General features: G+C 37.4%; 2 protein-coding genes across 8 annotated transcripts in view; one reads left to right on the top strand and one right to left on the bottom strand.

The window, feature by feature from the left end:
• Positions 1 to 19,073, bottom strand: part of galt (galactose-1-phosphate uridylyltransferase) — a 46,648-nt gene extending 27,575 nt beyond the window's left edge. For 2 of the 7 annotated variants that reach the window (XR_010911397.1, XR_010911398.1), the window contains exons 1-9: positions 18,895 to 19,073; positions 18,053 to 18,222; positions 17,725 to 17,800; positions 16,824 to 16,872; positions 14,229 to 14,358; positions 12,034 to 12,090; positions 6,876 to 6,998; positions 4,609 to 4,741; positions 3,218 to 3,301 (exon numbers count right to left, since the gene is read on the bottom strand). Coding sequence is in view for 4 of the 7 variants with exons in the window: in XM_067483227.1 (XP_067339328.1) it covers positions 3,218 to 3,301; positions 4,609 to 4,741; positions 6,876 to 6,998; positions 12,034 to 12,090; positions 14,229 to 14,358; positions 16,824 to 16,872; positions 17,725 to 17,800; positions 18,053 to 18,222; positions 18,895 to 18,931 (859 nt within the window). In the remaining 3 variants the exon portion in view is untranslated. The remainder of the gene's footprint in view (positions 1 to 3,217; positions 3,302 to 4,608; positions 4,742 to 6,875; positions 6,999 to 12,033; positions 12,091 to 14,228; positions 14,359 to 16,823; positions 16,873 to 17,724; positions 17,801 to 18,052; positions 18,223 to 18,894) is intronic. The other 5 variants (XR_010911396.1, XM_067483227.1, XM_067483229.1 and 2 more) reach the window with 3 other exon arrangements.
• A 287-nt stretch (positions 19,074 to 19,360) lies between these two features.
• Positions 19,361 to 23,493, top strand: sigmar1 (sigma non-opioid intracellular receptor 1). The gene is made up of 5 exons (XM_067483238.1): positions 19,361 to 19,653; positions 19,815 to 19,866; positions 20,265 to 20,413; positions 20,673 to 20,765; positions 20,914 to 23,493. The coding sequence occupies exons 1-5, from the start codon at positions 19,509 to 19,511 to the stop codon at positions 21,141 to 21,143; spliced, it is 669 nt and encodes a 222-aa protein (XP_067339339.1). The 5' UTR covers positions 19,361 to 19,508; the 3' UTR covers positions 21,144 to 23,493.
• Positions 23,494 to 23,592: the final 99 nt, after the last annotated feature.

Raw genomic sequence — 23,592 nt, 5'->3', positions numbered from 1 at the left:
CAAAAAAAGTTGAGACAATATGTAAAACCCCCCAGAAAAACAGAATGAAATGATTTGTAAATCTCATCAACCCATATTTTCTTCACAAGAGAACTTAAACAGCATATCAGATGTTGAAACTGAGACATTAGACGTTAGAGCCGTTTTATGCATAGAAGAAGACGTATGTGAACATGATCCGGAAATGCTGTGGTTTCAGGGCCAAAGCTCATTTAAAATGGTCTGAGACAAAATGATGGTCAGATAATTCAAAATCTGAAATTAAATTTGAAATTATGGACGTTGTGTCCTGTGGACTAAAGAGGAGAGAGGCCATTGTTCAATAGCCTGCATCTTTGATGGTATGTGGGTTCATTAGTGCCTATAGCATTGGCAGCTTACACTTCTGGAAAGGCACCATCAATGCTGAAAAGTACATAGAGGTTTTAGAGCAACATCTGCTTCCATCCAGACAACACCACTTTTAGGGAAGACTTGCATATTTCAGTAAGATAAAGCTAAACCACCTACTGTATCCTTCACAACAGCATGGCTTTGCAGGGTAAAGAGTCCAGGTGCTAAACTCGCCTGCCTGCAATCCAGACCTTTAATTATTTAAAAAAAAAATAATTAAATTTTAAAATCCAGCAACAAAGGCCCAGGACTGCTGAGCAGCTAGAATCCTCTATATGACAAGAATGGGACAACATTACTCTCCTCAACTCACGTAACTGGTTTCCTTAAAAGAAGAGGGGATGCTACATCACCCTTTGAGATGTGTTGCTGCCATCAAATTTAAAATGATCTAATTTTTACATGAAATAGTAAAAGGTCTTAGTTTAGACATCTGATATGTTGTTTATGTTCTATTGTGAATAAAATATGGGTTAATCAGATTTGTAAATCATTGCATTCTGTTTCCATTTACGTTATATACATCAGAGAGAAGTTTAAAAAATAAGGTACAATAAAAAAATGTACATTTACAACCTTAACTAAAGCCATCGAAAGCAAGTTGAAAATTGGTAAAGTCGCCCTTTAAATGTACATTTCTACTACTGATTTATTTATTTTACTACTGATGTTATTTCAGCTACTGAAGTTAAGATACTTCTGAACACCAGAGACTGAGCAAAGTTCAGCAGACAAAGGTGACAGAGTAATGGCCTGTTTGAAAGTGATTATTCAATTTTACTGTGCTGGGACATGTGAAAGGACAGGCAGCTAAAGTAAATAAATCGAACTCAAATAAAAGTGGGAAACTTGCTTTAATTAATATCTTAAATAAAACTTGGGAGATTAAAATAGTTGGGTGGCTTATATAAACACGCTCTAATCAATATTCAATTATTGGCAAAAGATCAAATGACAAGGAAAAATGTGCAAAATGTTGCTACTGGTGACAAGCCCCACAGACAATTATTGCCAGATTTTTTTGTTCCCTTATTTAGTATGGTTTAGTCTCCATTGTCTGCTCACTCATGTAGCTAACTTCAGAACCTGGTTTAAGCTTATTTATCTTTGCCATTGAGCTCCATTGAAAAACCATCACTTTTTAATCCTTTTTATGGAAATACATTTCGGAAAATGTACAGGAAAGAGTGAAAGTCTTTGAGGTCTTTTCTACTCTACAGTCACATTTTCTGTGAGGAAGGACCATATCATTAAACACTAATGTGTTTAATAATTTTTGTCCATGTCAAAAGTTAAGGTCTATGGCGCAGATGAATTAGCTAAAATTGATGCAATTCATTACTTTTTATTGGTATTTTGTTTTTGACCATAACAAACCTTGCTGTACTACTCTCATCAACCTTATTTTCAGGTGCAGCAGTAGGCACACATTCAAAAGAAAAAGCTCTAAAAACCCATTGTACATTACTTACAAAGCACTAGATAGCACACAGACAAAGTAAGCAACTAGCTTCTGAATACACTGTAGGGTTTAATGGCTGCAGAAACTTCCTTTAAAGTTGGTGGAAACTGAAACAGAACTGAAATATAAATCATTCATCAGGTGTATTCATCAGGACTGAAACATAACTTCAGATACAGTACATAGGAGACCTTATATAAATCTTTCCCATAACATTGGACAAGCTAATTAAGATTCATATATTATATTAAAGCCAAGTTCTTTTGCATGATAAGAGTTAATAGAAGAGAAAAGACTGGGCCACACACACTGACTGATGAAACAAGAAGATGGGGAAAGATGTGAGACGAACCCCTCGGCATGTAAGACTCTACTGACTGCCTCTGACATTGTTAATGGCACTACACAGTGGGAAGGTTGATTTGAAGGAGAAAGGCATACATGACACAAAGGGTGAAGGGGAAGATACAGACAGAAAGGATGAGAAGAGATGGAAAAATGGAAGAGAGAAAGGTGAGGGGTGGCATCTTTTCTGCTGCTCATAGGGCGAGAAACAGAATACATGCCAGGATATGAGACATAAGGGGAAGTGAAGTTGGAAGGGATTTAGTGTATTAAAAACCTGTGAGGTGTTTGGCTGTCACAAAACCTTCAAGTAAGGTGTGACAGTATTTTTCTCTTCCCTCTTTATCACTTCCTATTTAGAAGTCTTTTAAAATCCTGACTGTGAAAAGACTCAGCTTCACATATTTTATTACTGACTTTTGCAGATTAGAGTCACAGAGAAGCACACACTAGTTTCAGACTAGTGTCAGTGGAGCTCATTTGCATTTTAAATTGTCTAAGTGTATTAATTTATAGCTGGCCTGATATCTGAAGAGCCTCTAATTTGTAGCGGTACACTTGTGTTCCAATCCATCCAGACTAGGGGGTGCACAATAATGGAAAAATACTTGTTTCTGCAATGTATAATCCAATAAGAATTTTCACTAGATGACTTGGAAAGAATTGATTGTGGTTGAACCACAACTGACAGATTCTCTAATCAGTCTTCACACTATTTACTAAGAAAGTCAGATGAGGAAGAGATGGTGACTAGCCATAGCATATTAGAGACTGGAGAATCTAGAGACACACTGAATAAACAAAGTAGACACGACGGAATATGTTTAACTGACTGTCCTGCCCCCCCCCCTAGAAAACGTGAATGTTAAATTAACAGCACTTTTGTAGTGATCAACGTCATCCTTAACTGGTCAAGAAGAATTGTGATTGGTGGTTTGCTGTGCATGTGGACCCTGCAACCACCTTTAATCTATAACTCATTTTTATTCCCCCCTCCTCTCCCACTTTTTGTCTTACCATGCCAGCCCATGGAGTAGGGGAAAGACACTTCAAACAGATTGTCATACTTGGTCAGTAGTCGCTTCATAATGTCAGCCAGACCTAGCAAACAAAAGAGACAGAGAGAAATAAATTGGGGAAAAAAAACAATCTGAAGGTCGGCAGGAGAAGGAAAGCTGATTTTTTGAATACTGTTAATAATATATGAGCATTAGCAGCTGAAGAGATGGCATGTAGGAGAAAAAAATCAAAAAACAGTGACTGAAAATTGACAGAGGAATGTATTTTACAACTAGAAAAGCTGTAAATTGAAAAGAAGATGAAATCTTTATACACCTTAGAGGGGAATGAAATATAAAAGCAACACCTGAATCCATGATGAAGGAGTCAAAGAGAAAAGACAGACAAAAACAAAGTGTGGCTAATAACACACAAACACAAGTTTCTCTCTTTCACTCAAACCCTGGACAGATCGAACTGAGGCAGCTTCCTCAATCAGTTAGCTGCCACAATCAATAGTTCATCTTCAAAAGCTTCAAAAATGTAGGAAGCATCTTTTTATTTTATATTTAAGTTTGACTATTTAATTAACCTAGTTAAAAAACATATTGTAAGTAATTTATTTTCGTCACAAAAAGAAATAGAAGCAGGCACTAAAAGTAAAGCTAAACCACTGCTGTATCAGCACCATGTTTAGTGTTAAAAAGTAGGTAGTAATGGATTGTGTCTGAGAAGATACTTATCTATTGATGCTTCTTATCTATGTATGTCCCTTGGGCTTCATGCTGTCCCTACACACAAGCTTGAACGGCTAAACAGATTAAACTGTCAACATAGGTCATTTAAATGAGCCCTTTACTTAATTTACATAAGAAGTGGTGTTTGCCCTTGAAAAGGAACCTTTGGTCTCAACACATCACCTCGATTTTAACACATTTCATTTTCTAACAATTTTAGAAAAAGGTGGGCAGAAACGTCGGTTTACTATCTAAATGTTTCATAGCTTTCTGTATAATAATATATTATATAATAATGTTGTGGGTTAACAAGGAATAAGTATCTTCAATCTCGTTTGCTATTAACGATAGCAAATCGATTAATAATCAACTCTGGTCCATATTTATGGTTATCCAGTATATTTAAACACCACAACATTGGAAGTGAACTGAAACGGTTTAGTATGAAGGTTTCTCCTCTGATGATACATGCATGCACCACACACACACACACACACACACACACACACACACACACACACACGGCATGGTTGAGAACCAAACCTGCAGGCTCCCCCCTGACCTGCTGAGTCACCTTAAGACTACACTAAATTGCCTTATCACTCTCTCAGTCAGTCACTCTGTCAGTATCTACACACACACACACACACACACACACACACACACACTCACCCTCCCTCTCCTCTGTTGTCAAGTCATTGATTCTGAGGACATGTCGCCGTGGCAACAGCAGTGTCTGATAGGGCCACGTAGCCCAGTATGGAACCACTGCCAGCCAGTCAGAACTCTCCACCACCACACGTTCCTAATAAGGGAGACAAAATTAAAATGGTTTTGAATGTGCAGAAAGAATTCATATACTATATAAAAAGTTAAAAACACAAAATTTTGTATGCACCAGTGAGAATTCCTCATGATTTTCCTGTGCACTGGATTTTCAGTGAGAGCCAGTAACATATTTTCTAACACAACTCTGTGTGAACGCCCTGTGATCTAATCTAAGCACGAGTGGAAAGAGATAGTAGTGTGTTAAAGCTTAATACTACAATCAACCCCCCATGGTAGAGCCATCTAGAGATGACACCAAGATGGTATTTTTTGGATTATACTGCATTTCTATGCAAGAAAGCCTATATTATTTATAACGAACTAAACGTGATTACAGAAAACTCAGTGTTGGCTTTAGCGTCTGTATGATGATTGTGCCTGTGCTACTCTCTATGAATGGTATGAAAACTTAATCAGATAAAACAGAGTGTTAGAGTGTGTCAAAATCCTCCAGATGTTTGAACACAAGCAAGGTATTAGTGCATAATTAAAAGGTCTATATGGAATACTGTCGTGCATAATATATGTGGTGGAAAACATAAACTCATTCAACAGAGTCCCAAAGTGTTCACTCCTCTTAATGGAGGGTGAGAAAGGATTGAGATAGCAGAGAGAGAAAAAGAAAGAGACAGGAAGTGCGAGATGTCCTAATACAGACCTCCTGATGGGCAGCAAGTCCCAAAGAGTTTATTCAATTAGCTTAGAAAGTTTTTGTTTCAAAGTCAAGAGTGTCACCTGGGAGCCAAACCCCAATTCAGACTCCTCCAAACACCGCAGTATGCCAATTTATGGTCCTAACCTTAGGTCAGAGAGACAAGAGCAAAAAGTGATACGCTCACGTACAAATACACACAACAAGTTTCTTTAGGTCATTCTTCCAAACACACTAATACACACACATACACACACACACACACACACACATTTCTATTTCTACTCTGATTTTATAAAGGTCAGTCCCCATGAGAAGCTGTCTGGGAGATTCAAGTGTCTACTCTGCTCTTCTCGAAACATTAATGCCCCCCCTTCCCCACCTTACTTGCACGCACACACATGCACAGACATACACTCCCAGTAGAACAGGTATCAGCTCATTCCCTGAATGAATTAGTGGCTGTCTGATTTCTCCTTTCCATCTTACCTGCACAGCTCTCAAGACCCTTTTCTCTCTCTCCAACTATCCCCAAAAGAGCACTGATGTTCTCCATAGTCACAGAACAAAATAGATTCCAGAAAAAAGAATAGATTCTCTTGAAAATAATTTTGGGAAGCTATATAACTCAGTAACAAACATTTTGTTTCTTTATTACTACATAACTACTAATGACAGTTTACAGATAGAAGACAAAAAGAAAAGGGGATAAAGTATTGAAAGTTTATCTCATTAGAACAAGACACAGGCAGCATATTTGACTAGCTTAACAGTGAACACATGAAGCCAGTTTGAAAAGGGATTTTGGAGATGAACACAGTATAACCTGAGATGTAGTATGTTAAATAAAAAAGTGATGTAAATAAGGCATCTCCTTGAAGCTTTAGGTGGAAAAAAATATATATTTGTGACAAGTTTAATTGTCTTGTAAAAAGTTCATTCACGGTTTACATTCACTGTCTCCTAATAAGACATGTGCCAACATGCTTAATGTGCTCAGACTTTATCTTCAGTGATTACTGCTACTGATACTCCACACACAATAGCAGATTCCCTCAAACATACAGACACACAGAGACTTGGTTTTCCTCATAATCATGCAGAGTGAAGATAAATGCTGCACCATTATGCTAATGAGCATCTCTGCTGTCCAATCACATGCCTCACTGCCTGAAAGACAGGCAGAGGATACTGATGCAAAAAGCAGAAGGAGAGGGAAAGAGAAGCATCGTGGCAAAGAGTGAGTGTAGAAGGATGTAGGGCAGTCACATTTTTTAACAAATCTGGTGTTTGGAGACATTTAAAACTTTCATTTTTCTGAGGTTGTATGGTAAACAGTCAACACGGTTGGCTAAAATGAATTCAGTGTTCATGATAGTGCCTATTATTATACAAATCCAAATTTTAGTGAGATGCTTTCTCTTTAAAAATCTTTGGATTGCATTTCTATGTGCTGTACCTTTTTCTCGGCCTCTTGCCTGGCATATTCCAGCAGCAGTGGCTCTCCATGCTTCTCATAGTACACCCTCTGACAGCGGTCTGACAGAGCCGGCTCATTAGGCAGGAAGTTGCTGGCCCAAACCTATGACGTAACAGGAAGATGGAGGAAGACAACAATGAGCTGTGAAAATAAAATCTGCACTCCAGACTGTGTGTCACTGTGTTTCAATAGACCATTTAGAAAATGAAAGAAACAATAAGTAACCTGTCCCCTATTTTCCTGTTGTCTTGATTCCAAATGGCCACATTACATCTGTGATTTAAAAGGGTTATTTATCAACAGTATCCAATCAATGAGTGTTTCACAGGTGCAGAGATATGTATTTGTAGAATGATAAATGAGTCTTCTCCTGCAGCCACTACTTTCATTTGCTTCAATACAGAGTAAATACCAAAGTGCAAACACAAGTGTAATGGATATAGGTACTTCATCACAGTGAACATTGGCATCCATGTACAGACTTTTACATTCCTGAAAACCTATTTGTCTAATCACCTCCCTACTGTAGGCATTAGGGGGCTGCAGGGGGCTGGTATTTTCTGTCTTTAGCAAGTCACCTTATCCTGCTCCTTCCAGCACACCTCTCTATATTTCCAGAATATACTAGACTTTTCTTTATCAGCCTGGTTGTCTTGGATTTCCTGAACCTCTATATACCTGTTACTCATGCTATAACCTGCTGCTTGTTTGTCACAGTGCTGTTTGGTCTTTTTTTGCCTGTTAGCCTGCCATTTGAAGCCGGTATCAGAGTTACTGCATACAAGTCCTGATCCATGGTGCATAATACCTCAGTTGTAACAGTAGGACCGATTTCAGAGGTATGAATAATTATTAATACTGTGCATAATATCACATTAAACTCACACTCTAAAAGAACATGATTGATTCAGTTATACAGTAGTTAACATACTGTAAATGTCAAAGTGATGTTCTGCAGGCCCATAGAGACAAAAACAAACACAGGGACCGAATTAGCTTCCTGATTGTGATTAATAACGTCTCTCAGAAAACAGGCTGACAAGAGACAAGCACATTGTATAAACTTCGAGCTCATCAGCCACCAACTGGCATTCTGTACGAGACAGCATTCAGTCTAACTGAGACATTGGTATCAACTGTGATTGAATAAGTAAACTTCCTTGAGAGTATATAAACTTTTATGCCCTAAAACAGATGAGATGCTGTCGGTCGTTTCATTTGTGTGAAATCATCCATCTGCATTAGTTGCAAACTCCTGTTTGCAGAGGTGAGTTGTAGTTGCTATTCCAGTTCATTTCCAATCATGCTTTGGAGTAAACACCTTAAGGCTTCAGAATTGCTTCATAATGTAACTCTAATGTTTTTCAGAAAGCTTTTTTATGACTAACATTGAACATCATGACAGACATTCAGATTATTTATGTTTGCACTTTATGGTGTTTTAATGGATGTCAATGCAAGCAAAGACTTCCAAACAACTAACATTCTGCTCAGTGCTGCATGATGAATCAACATTTAAGATAATGGTCATGAAAGTTTTGAATATGAGCCATTTACATAGGGGTATGTCAAGATTAGCATCCACGCTAATGGACAGAGGTAATGCAAAACAGAACACTGTAAAGTAAGCAGTATACAGTATATTCATGCTGTAATGCATGAGACCTTCCCCAGCATACTGATTAGCTTCTGCTGCCCTGCAAAAGTGTATGTGTTTTTAAATCTTTTTGCGTGTAGTGGCCTCATGGTTATAGACCAGATGGCCACCAGTGCAATCCCCTTTATAAGCAGGTTATACAGTATGTAGTTGGAACAGGTAAAAAAAAAAAAAAAATCTACGCTTGCCCTCCATCAAATTTGCCCTCGTGCAAGTCCCTCAACTCCATGTACCTTTCTGGAGCTGTTCACTGGCCACAGATCAAACTGTGGTTGTACTGGGCAACTTCCAAGAGAGTTTTTAACATGAAAACGCGTAAAACCACGCTCTATAAGCACTACAAAATGTCCAGGGTAGTAGTTGCTGTTAGCTGCTTTACCTGGGGATCATTTCAAACATTTTGCCTTCCATTTCTTAGACAGAGTTTAGGCTTTTGACTGTGTAGTTTTACAGAACATAACATACAGTATTTGAATTAGGAGGTGTAGTCTTTCCCATTATATTATTCCATCACGTCATGAGTAGTATAATCATCAGAAGTATTTTCCACTGTTTTGAACAACACTGCTTCAGGGTGCCGGGCAAATTGTTTTCTGATTAATCACTCCTATTTTCACCCACAATACAGTGCAGAAATCACACTTTGATAGGCTCCTACATATTCCCCTTTTTTCCTCTTTATGACAAAGAAAATATAAAAAGGGCTCTCTTGATCATCAGAAGGTTCATCTTTCTTTTGAATTTTGAGGCAGTCTGATTCTAAGTGTCCTGCTGGTCTTACCTTTAAGTCGTATAGGTGTATCGACTTGGTTTTAATACTTGAAAATACTTTTAAAAGCTGGGAGTTATTAAAGTTTCCTGGTATTTTCCTGAGGCACTGGTAAAATTTTGTATACAATCATGCCACTGGGAGTAAAAAATAGATTAGTGTAATGCGAATATTAATGGATTGTGAATATTGGCTAAAGGCTATACCATGTGATCACAATCCTGGAAAGACCGAAACAAGCAGCCATGGTTAATGTGTGAACTATGTGGGTAATCCTCTGCATCTGCATGCCTCCAAGTGTGTGTAACAGTGTGTGTAGCTATATCTGCATCCCTGCCAACATCTGTAGCTGCAGGTCTGTTTGTACACCTGTGTTTCTGTATACATGGATGATCTCCAGCAGAAGACTGTTGATTCTATGAGAAAGATAATGATAATACACAACAGAATAACAAGTATTCCCACAAACCACACCTTCTGAAAATAACACATAAACCTCTTACTCGCCATTTCTACACCACTGGATCTTTTAACTTCAGCTTCCACAAGCTCCTCCTCAATATGAATATAACCCATAGAATGTACTCTAACCATCTGCTCCTGAGAGGCCAATGTTTCCAAACACATTTTGAATGCTTGACAGAATGTACTGTATACTGTATGCTTTGGGCTATAAAAAACAAACAAAAAAAAAAACTATTACTGTTTTTTCCCCCTATTAAATAACAATGATACATACATCTCTCTTTTTGAGAGCAAAGTTATAGAAAGCAATGCTGCCTCCAGAACACGATTAACATTTTCTCTTAGTATTTCTTCTCTATGTTTCATACATTTTGTCCAGGAGTTGTCTGGCTGTACACACAGACATGCGCACATTATTACGACACTCTTCATGGACTTTGATGTCTTGAGAATAGGAAATCTGGACTGCAGAGGAAAAAAACAAAATTCTGACACTTTTTAAAAAGCTGTATCAAAAAAATACATATTTTTGATCTGATAACAAGAGTAAACAAGACTTTGGTGGTACCTGAATTACTAGGAATAAATAACATCCCTTAAGAAGGAAATAGACCAGTGTTTTAAAACAGGGTTTGTCCACCAGTGGTCTGCATTTCTCTAGAGGTTTATAATACAAAATAAATAACATTTAGAAAAGCTAAGGTGACTTTCGGGATTCTGGTCTATCTTTGATAGCCTGTGTTTATCCTAATGTTGGAAAGTGCCCCTAATGTCCTAGCCATATGCATAGATGCACACAGATGTTTGTTTAGTGACAAGAATCTTAAAAGAGTTACTACTTGATTCTGCCAATGATAGAGCCTATTTGCAAGAAGTGTTTGTAGTAACAGGTATGAAAAAAATAAAAAAAAAACCTCTTACACTCCACAAAAGTGGCCCTCATGTTGCTCCTTAGTCAGAATAGTGGTCCCTGGTTCTCTTGAAATTGAAAATCCCATTAAAACCGGCCTACTCGAAAGTCACATACTGCCACCTGCTGTTCATTTCTATATTACAGTCTTAGAAAACTTGACAGCAGAGACTGTCTGTTTGTAATTTACCATTATCCTGTCATTAAGAACATATTTTCTGTTTGTATTTACAATTGCTTTCAGTCTCTTTGCTAAGCTAAGCACACCACCTGCTGCCTTTATATTTCACAAACAGACAGGAAAGTAGCAGAGACAGAGAACAATAAAAATGCTACTTTTAAACTTTTATTTAAAAATAATCACAGAGAAATGTCAGTATTTGTTTGTTGGATTTTGCATGAATATGGCTTTTCTAATTAAGTCCTGGAAAAGTATTTTTCAGTCTACCATAAGTTTCAGACACTAAAAATATTTGCTGATGACTTCAGTTGGTAATATTCTCATAGTAGTTTTCAAAGCTAGTCAAAAACCATCTACCTGCTCAGCACCGTACTAAATTACATGGATTTACTGTACAGCAAGTTTTCAGCTTGATCATTGTCAGTCTTTGTTTCTGATGGGCCTGTCATCTCATGTGTGTGACATCAAATTGGTTTCAGTCCTGTGGTATTTTCCTTTTTGCATTCTAGGCACCTATATTATTTCAATACCTGACATACAATATTGCTGTTTTAAATTCAACATATCACTTTGTTTACCCCAACTAACCATCCCTCTGTTTTTCTTCATTCTGTCTATTGATTGTGCTTTTTCTCAACATCACACTGTGAAGTGACAGTTTGACAGGAATTGCCTCTGTTTGTGTGAGTTGTTAGTTTTGCCTGAATCACCTCACTGAAAAGGAAAACATGAAAAGACAAGAAAATGCCCACACTGTAATACTGGTGTGACTGTGCTTTTTAAAAAATGATCAATCATAAAAACATGCACTTAGACAAAGTGTGACACAGACACATAATTATTGCTGATGTGAAGAGCCAATTAACAGCTTCTATACTGAGACTTGGTAGGCCAAACCTTTTAGCTGAATTCTTTTCAACAAAATCATTGTCATGGTGAATTTGCTATTATCTTAGATGTACAAACTGACCAGTGTAACACATTGTTTTGTGCCTATGTGATTAAGGTCTTTTTATTTCAGGTTAATGCAGCATTTTAAAAATAGCTATCAATACAACTGGTTGGTGTATACATGTTAATGCATGCACATCATCTCTTTATAAAAAATATTTTGTGTGACAATTGCTATGAAGATTTTATGTGTGCATTTCCTACCTGACAGTGAGGGTGTGGATTTGAACAACCCATCATGGCTCCTTTATTCTCAAAGATCTAAAACCAGTAAATAGGAAGTTATATATCTATTTGCTCAAATGTAGAGTGACAAAAATAAGGTAATAAACCATATTGAACAGAAGAGCACTTTAGAATTTTAACTGGACTTTCCAAGTAAACAGACACTTATCCATTGGCTTATGGTAAAACCCCAATTTCAAAGAAGTTGGGACAAAGTGTAAAAAGTGTGATGATTTGCAAATCTTATCAACCCATATTTTATTCACAATAGAACATAAACAACATATCAGATGTAAAAACGTAGACATTTGACCATTTCAAGGAAAATATTAGCTAATTTTGAATTTGATGGAATCAACACATCTCAAAAAAGTGTGAACAAGGTGATGTTTACCATTGTGTAGCATCCTCTCTTCTTTTAACAACAGTCTGTAAATTTCTCAGAAGTAAAGAGATCAGTTCCTGAAGTTTTAGGAGAGGGATGTTGTCCCATTCTAGTCTGATGCAGGATTCTAGCTGCTCAACAGTCCTGGGCCATTGTTGCCAGATTTTTTACTTTATGATGCACCAAATGTTTTTTATTGGTGAAAGGTCTGTACCTCAGGCAGGGCAGTTCAGCACCCAAACTCTTCTCCTGCGAAGCCATGTTGTTGGTGGATGCAGTATGTGGTTTAGCATTGTCTTGCTGAAATATGCTAGTCTTCCCTAAAAGTGGCGTTGTCTGGATGGGAGCATATGTTGCTCTAAAACCTCTCTGTACTTTTCAGCATTGATTGTGCCTTTCCAGATGTGTAAGATGCACTAATGCACCCCTATACTTCAGAGATGCAGGCTATTGAACAGTCCTCTGACAACAAGCTGGATGGACCCTCTCCTCTTTAGTCCGCAGGACACAACGTCCATGGTTTCCCAAGGAATTTCAAATTTTCATTCATCTGAAAACAGAACAGTTTTCCATTTTGCCTCAGACCATTTTAAATGAGCTTTGGCCCAAAAAAGCAACGCAATGTCTTTAGATTGTGTTCACATATGGCTTCTTCTTTGCATAATACAGCTTTAAGTTACATTTGTGGATTGCACAGTGAACTCTGTTCACAGACAGTGATTTCTGGAAGTCTTCCTGAGCCCATGCAGTGATGTCCAGTAGAGAAACATACCTGTTTTTAATGCAGTGCTGCCTGAGAGCCCAAAGATCACATGCGTCCAGTTTTGACCTTCCACCTTTTCCCTTGCGCACAGAGATTCCTCCCGATTCTCTGAATCTTTTGATGATATTATATACTGTAGAGGGTGGGATCTTCAAAGTCTTCACAATTTTACATTGAGGAACTTTTTTCTGAAATTGTTCCACGATTTTTTGGAGCAGTTTGTCACAGATTGGTAACCCATGGCCCATCTTTACATTCAAGAAGCTCTCCTTCTCTGAAACGCTCCTTTAATTGATTTATTTTATACCCATGTGACTGACCTGTGGCCAATTAACCTAATTAGTTGTCAAATGCTCCTCCTTTTGTTTTTGATTTGCGGCAATTAATTTTCCTTGCTTTTGTTGCCCCTGTTCCAACATTTGTGTTGCTGCCATCAAATTCAAAATGAGCAAACATAATTCACGAAATGGTAAAATGTCTCAGTTTCAACATCTGATATGTTGTTTATGTTCTATTGTGAATAAAATAAAGGTTTATGAGATTTGCATTCTGTTTTTATTTATGTTTTACACATTGTCTCAACTTCTTTGGAATTGAGGTTGTACATGGGAAACACTGTATATTTCTACATTGAGTGTGAATATCTTTTATCCATGTAAAACATACATGAAGATATACATCAGCTTGTAGCCTCTTACACCTTTAACCTTTTTTTTTTTACTGTAAGATTCTCAGCTGTGATATAGGAAGGATTTAATGTACAGTTGTATACACTTCGACATCTTATCTCATCCCCATCCTTATATATGTGCTGCTGTTCAAATTTACAAGTTTGCCTATAGGCATGTTTAAAATTTAATCCAATCCATTACATGACACATTACAATAAAAAATCTAAAAGGGAATGATCAGCAACACTGGAGCAAAGCGTAAAAAGTTGATCTGTCACAATTTTACAGGTATCCACTTATGTGTGAACATGATTATGAGTGTGCTTGTGTGTGTGCGTGTGTGTGTAGCTCGTACCTGAACCCAGGGGTAGGTAGCCCCTAGTTCTTCAACAAGGTCCGCCCACTTGTCAATCACCCTGACAAGCTCTTCTTTTTTCATGAGTGGGAGGGTGACATCCGACCAGGGGTGGAAACACATGACTTTACTGAAAACATGGGATAAAAAGGAGAGGACAGAAGGAAAAGTGTTAGCTTGTGTGGGGTGTAAAAATACAGTACATCAAATTGATATCACATTTTGCTAGATGTAGCTCTTAATTCAGCACACTTGGGTGAGACTTTCCAAGCTTTGGCAGACATAATGCTTGGAGGTCTGGCCAAAGGGTAAACTTTCATTTTATTGGATGAAATAATCCTTTTCTTTGTGCTCTCAGAGCCCTTTAAATTGAGTTCAGCAAACGCAAACAGTTTTCTTTACCAATTTGCATTCAGTAATCCATAACTGTGTTAAATCATGTTCTTAGCAATTTTTGCTTATTAACTGAAAACAAAAAAACTGTAATCTCTCATTTACAAAAGTGTTCATACCCACTGCAGTTGAATTCCCAGTTTTGGTCAGGTGCATCTTATTTCCATTACTTATTATTGACATAGGAGAGCAGGTTGGTGAAGTAGTTAGAGCCACTGCCTCACAGCTTACACACACAGCTTGCCTCACAGTTTGCATGTCCTCCCTGTGTTTGCATGGACTTCCTTCAGTTTCCCCCCACAGTCCAAAAATATGCACGTTAGATTAATTGGTAACTTTAAATTGCCATTTATGATATGACCAAACTGCATAGACAAGAGAGGCGATTAACAGACAGAGAGGTAATTAACAACCCAAGAGTCACACTAACAGAGCATCAAAAGTCCTTAGAGCTGGGAGGATCTGTTGGAAGGAAGACTCAATCACTCAGGACTTTGTCTTTGAGTGGCTTAGATGACAGTTACTTTGTATCAAAGACACACAAAAGCTCACTTGGACTTTGTCAAACTGCACTGATAGGAGTCTGGAAGCACAAAGAAAAACCATTATGTCAGGCTAACACCAGATACTGTTCTACTGGCTAGCAGCATCCCTATAGCGATGGTAGCATTATGCTAGGGACAGGGAAACTGGTGAGAACTGAGGGAAAGATGAATGCAGCCAAATACAGAGGTCTTTGAAGAGTACTTGGAACTAGAGACTGGGACAATAGTTCACTTTTCAGTACTACAATGACCTGAAGCATACAGGCCACTCCACTCCAGAGGTGAATCTCCGGACCGAGTGGCATGAACACTTACGTTCATGTGTACGTTTGCTTTTCACCTTAACATTTATTACTTAGTGATACCAGTTCGACTGTGAGATTCAGAAAAATGTTAATTTTATCGACCGACAGACACTTCTTCTTAGTACTCAAGCAGCTAGTACGTTTTCAATAATTCAGCATGACTTGGTGTTTATGCTCGAAGCCAAACTGTATGGCCGTATTTATGAATTTTACATGAGTATTGTAGGAGGTCCCAGGACTTTAGTGTGTTACTGTGTTTAACAATGTTACATAAACCAACATACACCACTTTAGATCAATCAAACTGAATATGTATGATGTATGTTTGACATGTCCAGATTTTATATGTCACAAGCCTGTAAGTCATAACCCTTTTCATGTATTTTCTTCACTCCCAGCATTGGCATATCACATTATAGGAAAAATAAAGGTAAAGGACACTGCAATGAACCTAAGGAAATAAAAAGGGGGAGTTAGGATCCATATAACTAAAGTCACAAACATTTGTTTAGGCAACCACATCAGTAAGATGTTGTCTTTTATTTTGTTCAAAGTGTGACAAATCAGCACAGTTTGAAAAATGCATAGATGTTGTTCTTTTTTTGGAAAGGAATAACACATAAAAGGTGTGATTTATAAGATTATGTTCGAAAAATAACTCACGTCAGTGCCCTTAAAACAGAAAGCTAGTTCAAAGCTTTTCATGTTTAGGACTGGATCAAACAAGAAAACCACAGTAAATGCTCTTATCCCCTGTTTCACATAGTTCTGAGATGAATTTTATCTGGACTGAAATCCAGGTCATTGTGACATCACTTAAGCATCTAGCTGTCTAGCTTTCCTATTAAATGGAAAGGTGAACAAACATCTCCATCTACTGGTGGCACAGTGGAATCACATATTTTTGTGATTTTGTTTAGTTTTTTAGGTTAAAAATGTCCTGAAAGCAGGTGGCATGCAGTGTGTTGATTAACACAATCATCTTCAACTAAAAGCTGACTGATAATGATGATAGCAAATGAACTCATCAGTTCATATAAGTTTAATTAGTCATAAATTTGAAAGCATCATAACTCTTAGGAAGAACATTAATTACACTCAATCTGTTAATAAATTGCAAAGTCCCATTTACATATTACTGATATTATGAATGTGTTTAATGTATACTGTACCTCAACATATAGAGTAACCAACATTATTTAGATGAAGGAGCAGATTCAATATCTGTATCTGAATATCATATACTGGATGTTATCTACAGTGTATTTGAATTTTATACACAATATACACAAAGTAAAATGGCAAACTGATTAATTTTATTACTTTGTGTCACATAAAGATTTCTTTCTTACCAGATTCCCCTGGCAGCTTTGGATTGGAACAATGGATGCTGATCTGAACCTTAAGAATGCGAAAGCAAAAGCATTTTCAACAATTTGTTTGCTTTGTAATTTTTTTTTACAAGAACATTAGTAGTGGTTACATGGATAACATTTCTTCAATTACCTGTATTTTAAAATTATTTCAATTAGAACCTTTATTCAGAATATAATGTTTTTTTGTCAGCAAAAAGTGGTTCTGCCTGCTGTGAGATATTTTAGTCTGTCACATAACAGAAAAAGTCATGTTTTTTTTTTCAAGATTTGGAAAAAAAAAGTCAGTTTATTCAACAGAAGGAGAGAACCAAGATGGAGTCTCATCATGCCATGGGAACAATATACGCGTTTTTGTAAGCAATCCCATAAGCACATAGTGCTCCTGATAATGTTAAACAGGAGGAGAGGTTGAGAGGACATTTAAAACTCAGAAAGTCCTCATATCAAAAAACAGTCATCATATCATCCCCATGTGGGGCCAACATGTGCAGAAACATATTTATTCCAGCAAATATTTACATGGATAAAATGTTCCTGTTGATCACATTAGTGGTATATTTGGATCCATGTAAACACGGCTACTGATCCACTCCTTAGCCATGATTCAGCCGTTTACTGTGCCATGAAATAATCTCAAAAGTAATTATTTTTGTCTCTCAATGTAAATTTAACCTCAGATTTTTGGGGAAAAAAATATTGAAAACAGACAATCAATTTGGCATGTATCTACACTTCTGCTAAACTATGGGGAAAATTAAATATGCATAATACAGGTTCCAAGAAGCAGCTAAATATATGTTTGAACATTTTGTGTTATGTTTTACTCTGCATTGACTTGTTTTAGTTTTTATTTTACAGCATGATAAATGTCACTCACCAGGATCTGGAGCATCTGGCTGAAGAGCAGGGAAGTCATTTTCAAAGACAAAAGTGCTTTCATAGTCTGGATTTTCCTAGTTCGCAATAGAGATAATGTAGAACTTATTGAGTTGTGCAAATCCACAGTTTATACTTGGCATTTGAGTCTGGCAGCTGGATGGGTCCAGAAAATAGTATGAAGAGTAAAAACGTGGCAAAAATTATATCTTCATTGAATTGAACTAGCAATGTTATGGTTACATTATATTTTTTGAGGAAATGTCCACAGCATCATCAGTAACTAACAACAGAGAAAATATGGCTATTATCTATCCAACTGTTTTTACCTCTCCATTTGCACGTGTGTTCCCAGGACAGAGTGGATTGCGGCGGTCATATCTTGGTATGTGTTCCTCAGGAGGTTTTTCTACCTGACCTGCCCAGGGTCTCTTCATGCGGTGGGCCGATACCAGGACCCAGCTGTCCCGCAAGGGGTTATAGCGCAGGTGCTGATGCTCTGAGATGTATACAAGACATAAGATTAGACAAGAAAATGTCACCCACAGTGGCATTAAATATTTGTGTGTAAAGATATCTACAGATGCACAGATTTTACATAAAAAGGTCACAAAATTCAGTTCTACAGAAACAAGAGTTAGACAACAGTAGAGTAAAATAAATGTGCAAGCATTCAGTTGCTGTTCCTGCATTTTCAGCAGTAAAAGCAGCAGGAACTGAAGTCACGGGGCTACTCAGCACAGTTTGTTCCAAAAAGATCAAGCCCTCTGCCAATGCAGAGAGAAAGACAGAGGTCTGACATGTTAACTTCATCATTACATTAACGTTATGTATCTGGACAAAGTGGTTTAACATCAACACGTAGCCTTCGTATTTTAGCAAATTTCCACACGACCAAAAAGCATTTCACAAAATTTTACATAAACCTTTACTCGACCACAGGTAATTTCAGCTTCTAGACAGACAAAGCAGACTGTGAATAACTATGACTTAGAGTAAATATAAAAAACATTAGTAATGGTACATTACATACATTCTGTTTTAATGGCAATGAGATGCGTTTATAGTAACGTTGCATACAGTAACTAACTGAGGTAAGTCAGATTTTACACTTTCGGGACGCCAATAAAGGAACTAAAAAAATACATTTTAAGCCGTTAAAATTCAATACCTCTGGCATCAAACTGGACACCCTGTTCCTCAGTCATCTCAGCTGTTGCAGTTTTACACCAACCGCCTCTCTGGTGTCAAACCGCTGAGCTACAAACTTTTTCGCTCCGAATTTTAGCTAGCAGCTTCCTAAAGCTGCCCCATGTCCACAACGCCCCTTGTCCCACTTCCTGTTGTCTCAATAGAGAAAAAAGCCGTGCTCCTTGGGAGAAATCAACGTGTAAGGACAAATCTTTAAAAACTAAAATAATTACCGGCAAAAACGAATCATATGTTAATTACATAAATACTACATGTTTATATTTAAGACATCATACCACTTACATTACGTTTTGTGGAAAATAGTTTTATAAAACATGCATTATGATATTATACTATCTTTGGGGGGTTTTACACTATGCTGGCAACCCCTGAGTATTTCTCGTCTACGCGACAAAATTTGTTTCCTATTGGCTGAGCGGCGACATCTCGCCCTCACTTGACCAGGAAGAAGCTGTCAGATGAAGTGTACGCCTCCACTGCTGATGGCGTGGTTGGTGCAACCTTTCTGCCTCAAAGTCCACATGTAGTCAAACCTGCTGCTGTATCTCTGTCTGTGCACGTGTTGTTTTAGCTATGTCTGTAGTCAGAACGACTTTAAGACTGTTCGTGTTCGCCGCAGTCACCGTACTGGCCGTGCTACTGCTGCAGCACTGGATGGCCAACAAGCAGTACGTTTTTAACAAAGACGACATCGCCAAATTAGCCAAACAGTACGCAGGTGAGTTAGTTTATGTGGACTTTTTAAAAAAATCTAAATCAAGTCCAGGCAACTTGAAGTTCCCACAAATGCACGTTGAAGTAAAAAAGCATCCATAGAGGTAAAGCAAATAGTCTTCTCTCTGCCCTTTTGTATACAGTGTAAAATGTCTTTATTCTCAGGACAGGACCATGAGCAGGCCTTTTCCAAAGTGGTGGTCGAACTCAGGAAGAGGTAACAGTTGGATCATTTTGCATCAGTAATATATACAGACATCTTTGCCTATCAGTTCAGCAAAAATCTCTGACAAAGTGGTACAACGTGGTTATTCATGCTCTTGTACCAAATTCAAAACATTTACTTAACCAGGATCTAAAACATCAATTTGTATCTTGCACTTATATTTTTAAGAAAAAGTTAAGGTCAGTGCTTAGCTTTGCTTGTTCTATTTCTCTAAATGTTTAAACAATTAATACTTTAAGCGCTACTTGCAGCACAGGATTACATAAAACTCCAGTTAGTCAAGATAAATTCTTCTTTAAATGGTTTTACAGTTACCTTTCTGATGTTTATATACAAATAAAGGGTTTTAAGTTTTGTTGTAAAGTGCTAATATGGTGTGACTGCACTAGGTATCCCGGCCACATATTGCCTGATGAGGACTTGCAGTGGGTGTTTGTGAATGCCGGAGGCTGGATGGGCTCTATGTGCCTGCTCCACGCTTCGCTTACAGAGTACGTGCTGCTATTTGGAACAGCTGTGGACACAGGGGGACACTCAGGTGAGTAAGAATGAAGTTGTTGTGGCATGCAACATGGGAAAAGATCAGTTCCACAGGTCAAGTTTTGTAGAATGTTTCTTCTGTTATTATCATATGCTAAAGGACAAAATGTCTCCACACTTTTTTTGTCATATTTTACAACACAGACTCTCACACTTGGCCTGTGTGATGTATTTTGCTTGCTTTCTATTTTTTAGAATTTTGTGACTAATTAAAACAATATAAATTTAACCCATGAACTGTTTCCTGCGTCTGTCAGGTCGTTATTGGGCTGAAATTTCTGACACCATCATTTCTGGTACCTTCAGACAGTGGAAGGAGGGTACAACCAAGAGCGAATTATACTACCCTGGTAAGATTTTGATATCTTTTATTTTAAATGTTTATTTTTTATGAAAATATGCCCCTTGTTATTAGGATAAGCCTTTACGTGGCAATAAACCTGTTTTTTTTTTTTTTTGTTTGTTTGTTTTGTTTGCATTTTCTAATTTTCCCCGCAGGTGACACAATTATACATGGCGTAGGTGAGGCCACGTCAGTGCAGTGGAGCGCTGGGACATGGATGGTGGAGTATGGCAGAGGTTTCATCCCCTCAACACTGGGCTTTGCTCTAGCAGACACCCTCTTCAGCACCCAGGACTTTCTTACAATGTTCTACACTGTACAAGTCTATGCCAAGGGTTTGCTACTTGAAGTTGGTACACTACTTACAGATGCTGGAGTTTTCTGAGGTGCAATTGAGGCTCTGATGCTTGATCATGGATAGTAACATCGGAAGTTCAACTTGTCATACCATGTCAGCCCTGACCACAAAAATCTACCTTGGAAAAAGCTAGATTCCAAGTCTACATTTTTTTTTTCATTACAGTTAATCCAGCTTTATTTATTTTTTTCTCTCACAAGGACAATATTTGACTCCACCTTAAATTTTAATATTACCTAACCTGTTACATCAAATGACTGTGGTACATACAAAAATCAAATCAGGACTCCACATGGAGCATTCCTCTGCAAGCTCTGATTCTGCCTACATAGTCGGTGAGGTGTTCAGCACCCATAGAAATACGTATTATTATTATTATTATTATTATTATTATTATTATTATTAGCCCAAGACCTTCCGACAAGTTTTGATAAATAGGGTTCTTCGGGAAGTGATAAAGCAACATTTATATCCAGGTTTTGGAGTATTGTCTTTTTCAACAATCAGTGACCTTTACAGAGGGAGGGAGTCTAAAATGTATCATTTCAAATGGATGGTAATTGGTTCACATTTTGTGACAAAGGAAATTACTTTTAAACCTATTATGCAATGCTGGTAATGATCAATACATTACTCTCTATATATATACCTCTCTATCTATATAAATACATAGAAAATTCAAAAACACTTTTCTACATTGTACCCCTACAGTAAATGTGTGTATATGCATATAGATCCCCAGAGGTCCTTTTATAGATTAGATTTATAAAGCTCTGACTTGTTAAACCTTTAACGGAACCAACAAAAAGAAGTGCTTGCTCCAAAGACCAAGTATCTCTTGATGAGGCACACAAAAACGGTTTCAAACCTGACAGAATATATTTAAAAAAATGCTCAGATCCTTGTGAGCGCCGAGATGGCAACATTTTAATCATCATAGGTCCTGTCTTTGTATGTGCTCTCTCTTCTTTGTTAAGGTCTATTCTCACATTACCTTGTCAGGGTTCACCCATAGTTTTTCTCCCAACACTTAAGTTTATCAGTGAAATCAAATCCTATAAATCATGTAGCCCTGTGACTTTTTTTTAAACTATAAAGCATAACATTTGTCATATACCATATATAACAAACAATGGTGGCCCTGAGAGCAAATTGAGAAAACACATGCAAATATACAAAAACAACTTCACTAATTTGAAAATGGGGGCAGCATTTAGAAATGCGCTGCAAAAAGGCATACTACAACCAAATTGAGAGAAGTCCTGCAAAAAACCACAACGCAACGAAAATAGCTCCGGGAGCAACTAAAAATAAATTTACATTTCTAAATGTCCATGACTTTTTAGTGTTCCTGTAGAAACATTGTTATGACAGTTGTCTACAACAAAAACCATTGTAGGTGGTCTTGTGTCTTTTGGTTGTGCTGTGGCTTATGCAGAGCATTTCTCAATTTGGCTGAGTTATGCCTTTTTGCAGCTTGTTTCTTAATGCTGCGGCCATATTGTTAAATTGGTGAAGTTGTTTTTGTATATTTGCTTGTGTTTTGTCTATTTTTATGCGTTTTCTAAAATTGGAGTTCTTTCTCAAGGCTACCGTACCAATCAGGCATTATGACCACCTGTGCAATTTAATGCAGTCCAATACAGTGGCTCTGCCGTGAATTCTACTTTTACAGGTTATAATTATAATCCTATTTTCTAGGCTGAAAGTGTCAGAAATGTGATAATTCTATTATGTTTATTATTGAGGTCAAAGTGGGCAGTGGAGTTGTACTGGAGTGCATTAGAGGAAGAGGTATATCTAATATTTTGGCAACCTCATTCATTTGCAATATGTATTGGAGAGTGGTTTTATGAGGTTAAATATACTTGGAACAATGTTTTTTCAAGATCAATTTGCTTGATCTCAGGTTCTGCCCAAGCTACGTGGCCACCATTTACTCAGCCTCTGTTTATCATCCGGAACTTTGCACTAGCCTAACAGGGCATGAAAAAGACTATCCACAGTCTTTGTCCTCTACATTTCTACACTGTAATAAGCTAATAAGCCTTTGGGGATGTTATTTGTTATTTGAATTGTACCACACAACCAATCACATGCTCTCCCTTCTGCTCGTTCTACCTTTTTAGGCAAACCACTCAAACCACTTATCTTTTTTGTGAAAATATACTGAAACTCTCCAAAACTGGAGTAAATTAGTTTACATACAACACTATCAGTAGCAGTATGGTCACAGATGGGTAGCAAAACAATATGCAAGATGGACCAAAAAGCCCATTACTGTACCTTAAATGCCGATGAGCAGATGTGCAATTTACTGTAAAGTAAAAATGGAAACAGACAGTACCAGAAGAAATAAATTTTTTTGGAAAGAAAAGTCTTATATGATTATTACATACATATTTAAGGAGGTTAAACCTAAAAGAGCTAGTTCGTTCTGATCCTTTACTGAAGTCATAGCACCAATGACAGACAG

The sequence above is a fragment of the Channa argus genome, chromosome 18, assembly GCF_033026475.1.
Source record: "Channa argus isolate prfri chromosome 18, Channa argus male v1.0, whole genome shotgun sequence".
Taxonomy (NCBI): Eukaryota; Metazoa; Chordata; class Actinopteri; order Anabantiformes; family Channidae; genus Channa; species Channa argus.
The sequence above is the reverse complement of the archived record's forward strand: the minus strand, read 5'-3'. Positions and strand labels throughout refer to the sequence as shown.

What these genes read in the sequence shown, in the direction of transcription:
- sigmar1 (XM_067483238.1), top strand. Translation starts at nt 19,509, where the DNA reads ATGTCTGTAGTCAGAACGACTTTAAGACTGTTCGTGTTCGCCGCAGTC. An exon ending in GTGGTCGAACTCAGGAAGAG is followed by an intron (nt 19,867 to 20,264) that starts GTAACAGTTGGA and finishes TGACTGCACTAG; the next exon opens with GTATCCCGGCCACATATTGC. An exon ending in GAGCGAATTATACTACCCTG is followed by an intron (nt 20,766 to 20,913) that starts GTAAGATTTTGA and finishes TTTTCCCCGCAG; the next exon opens with GTGACACAATTATACATGGC.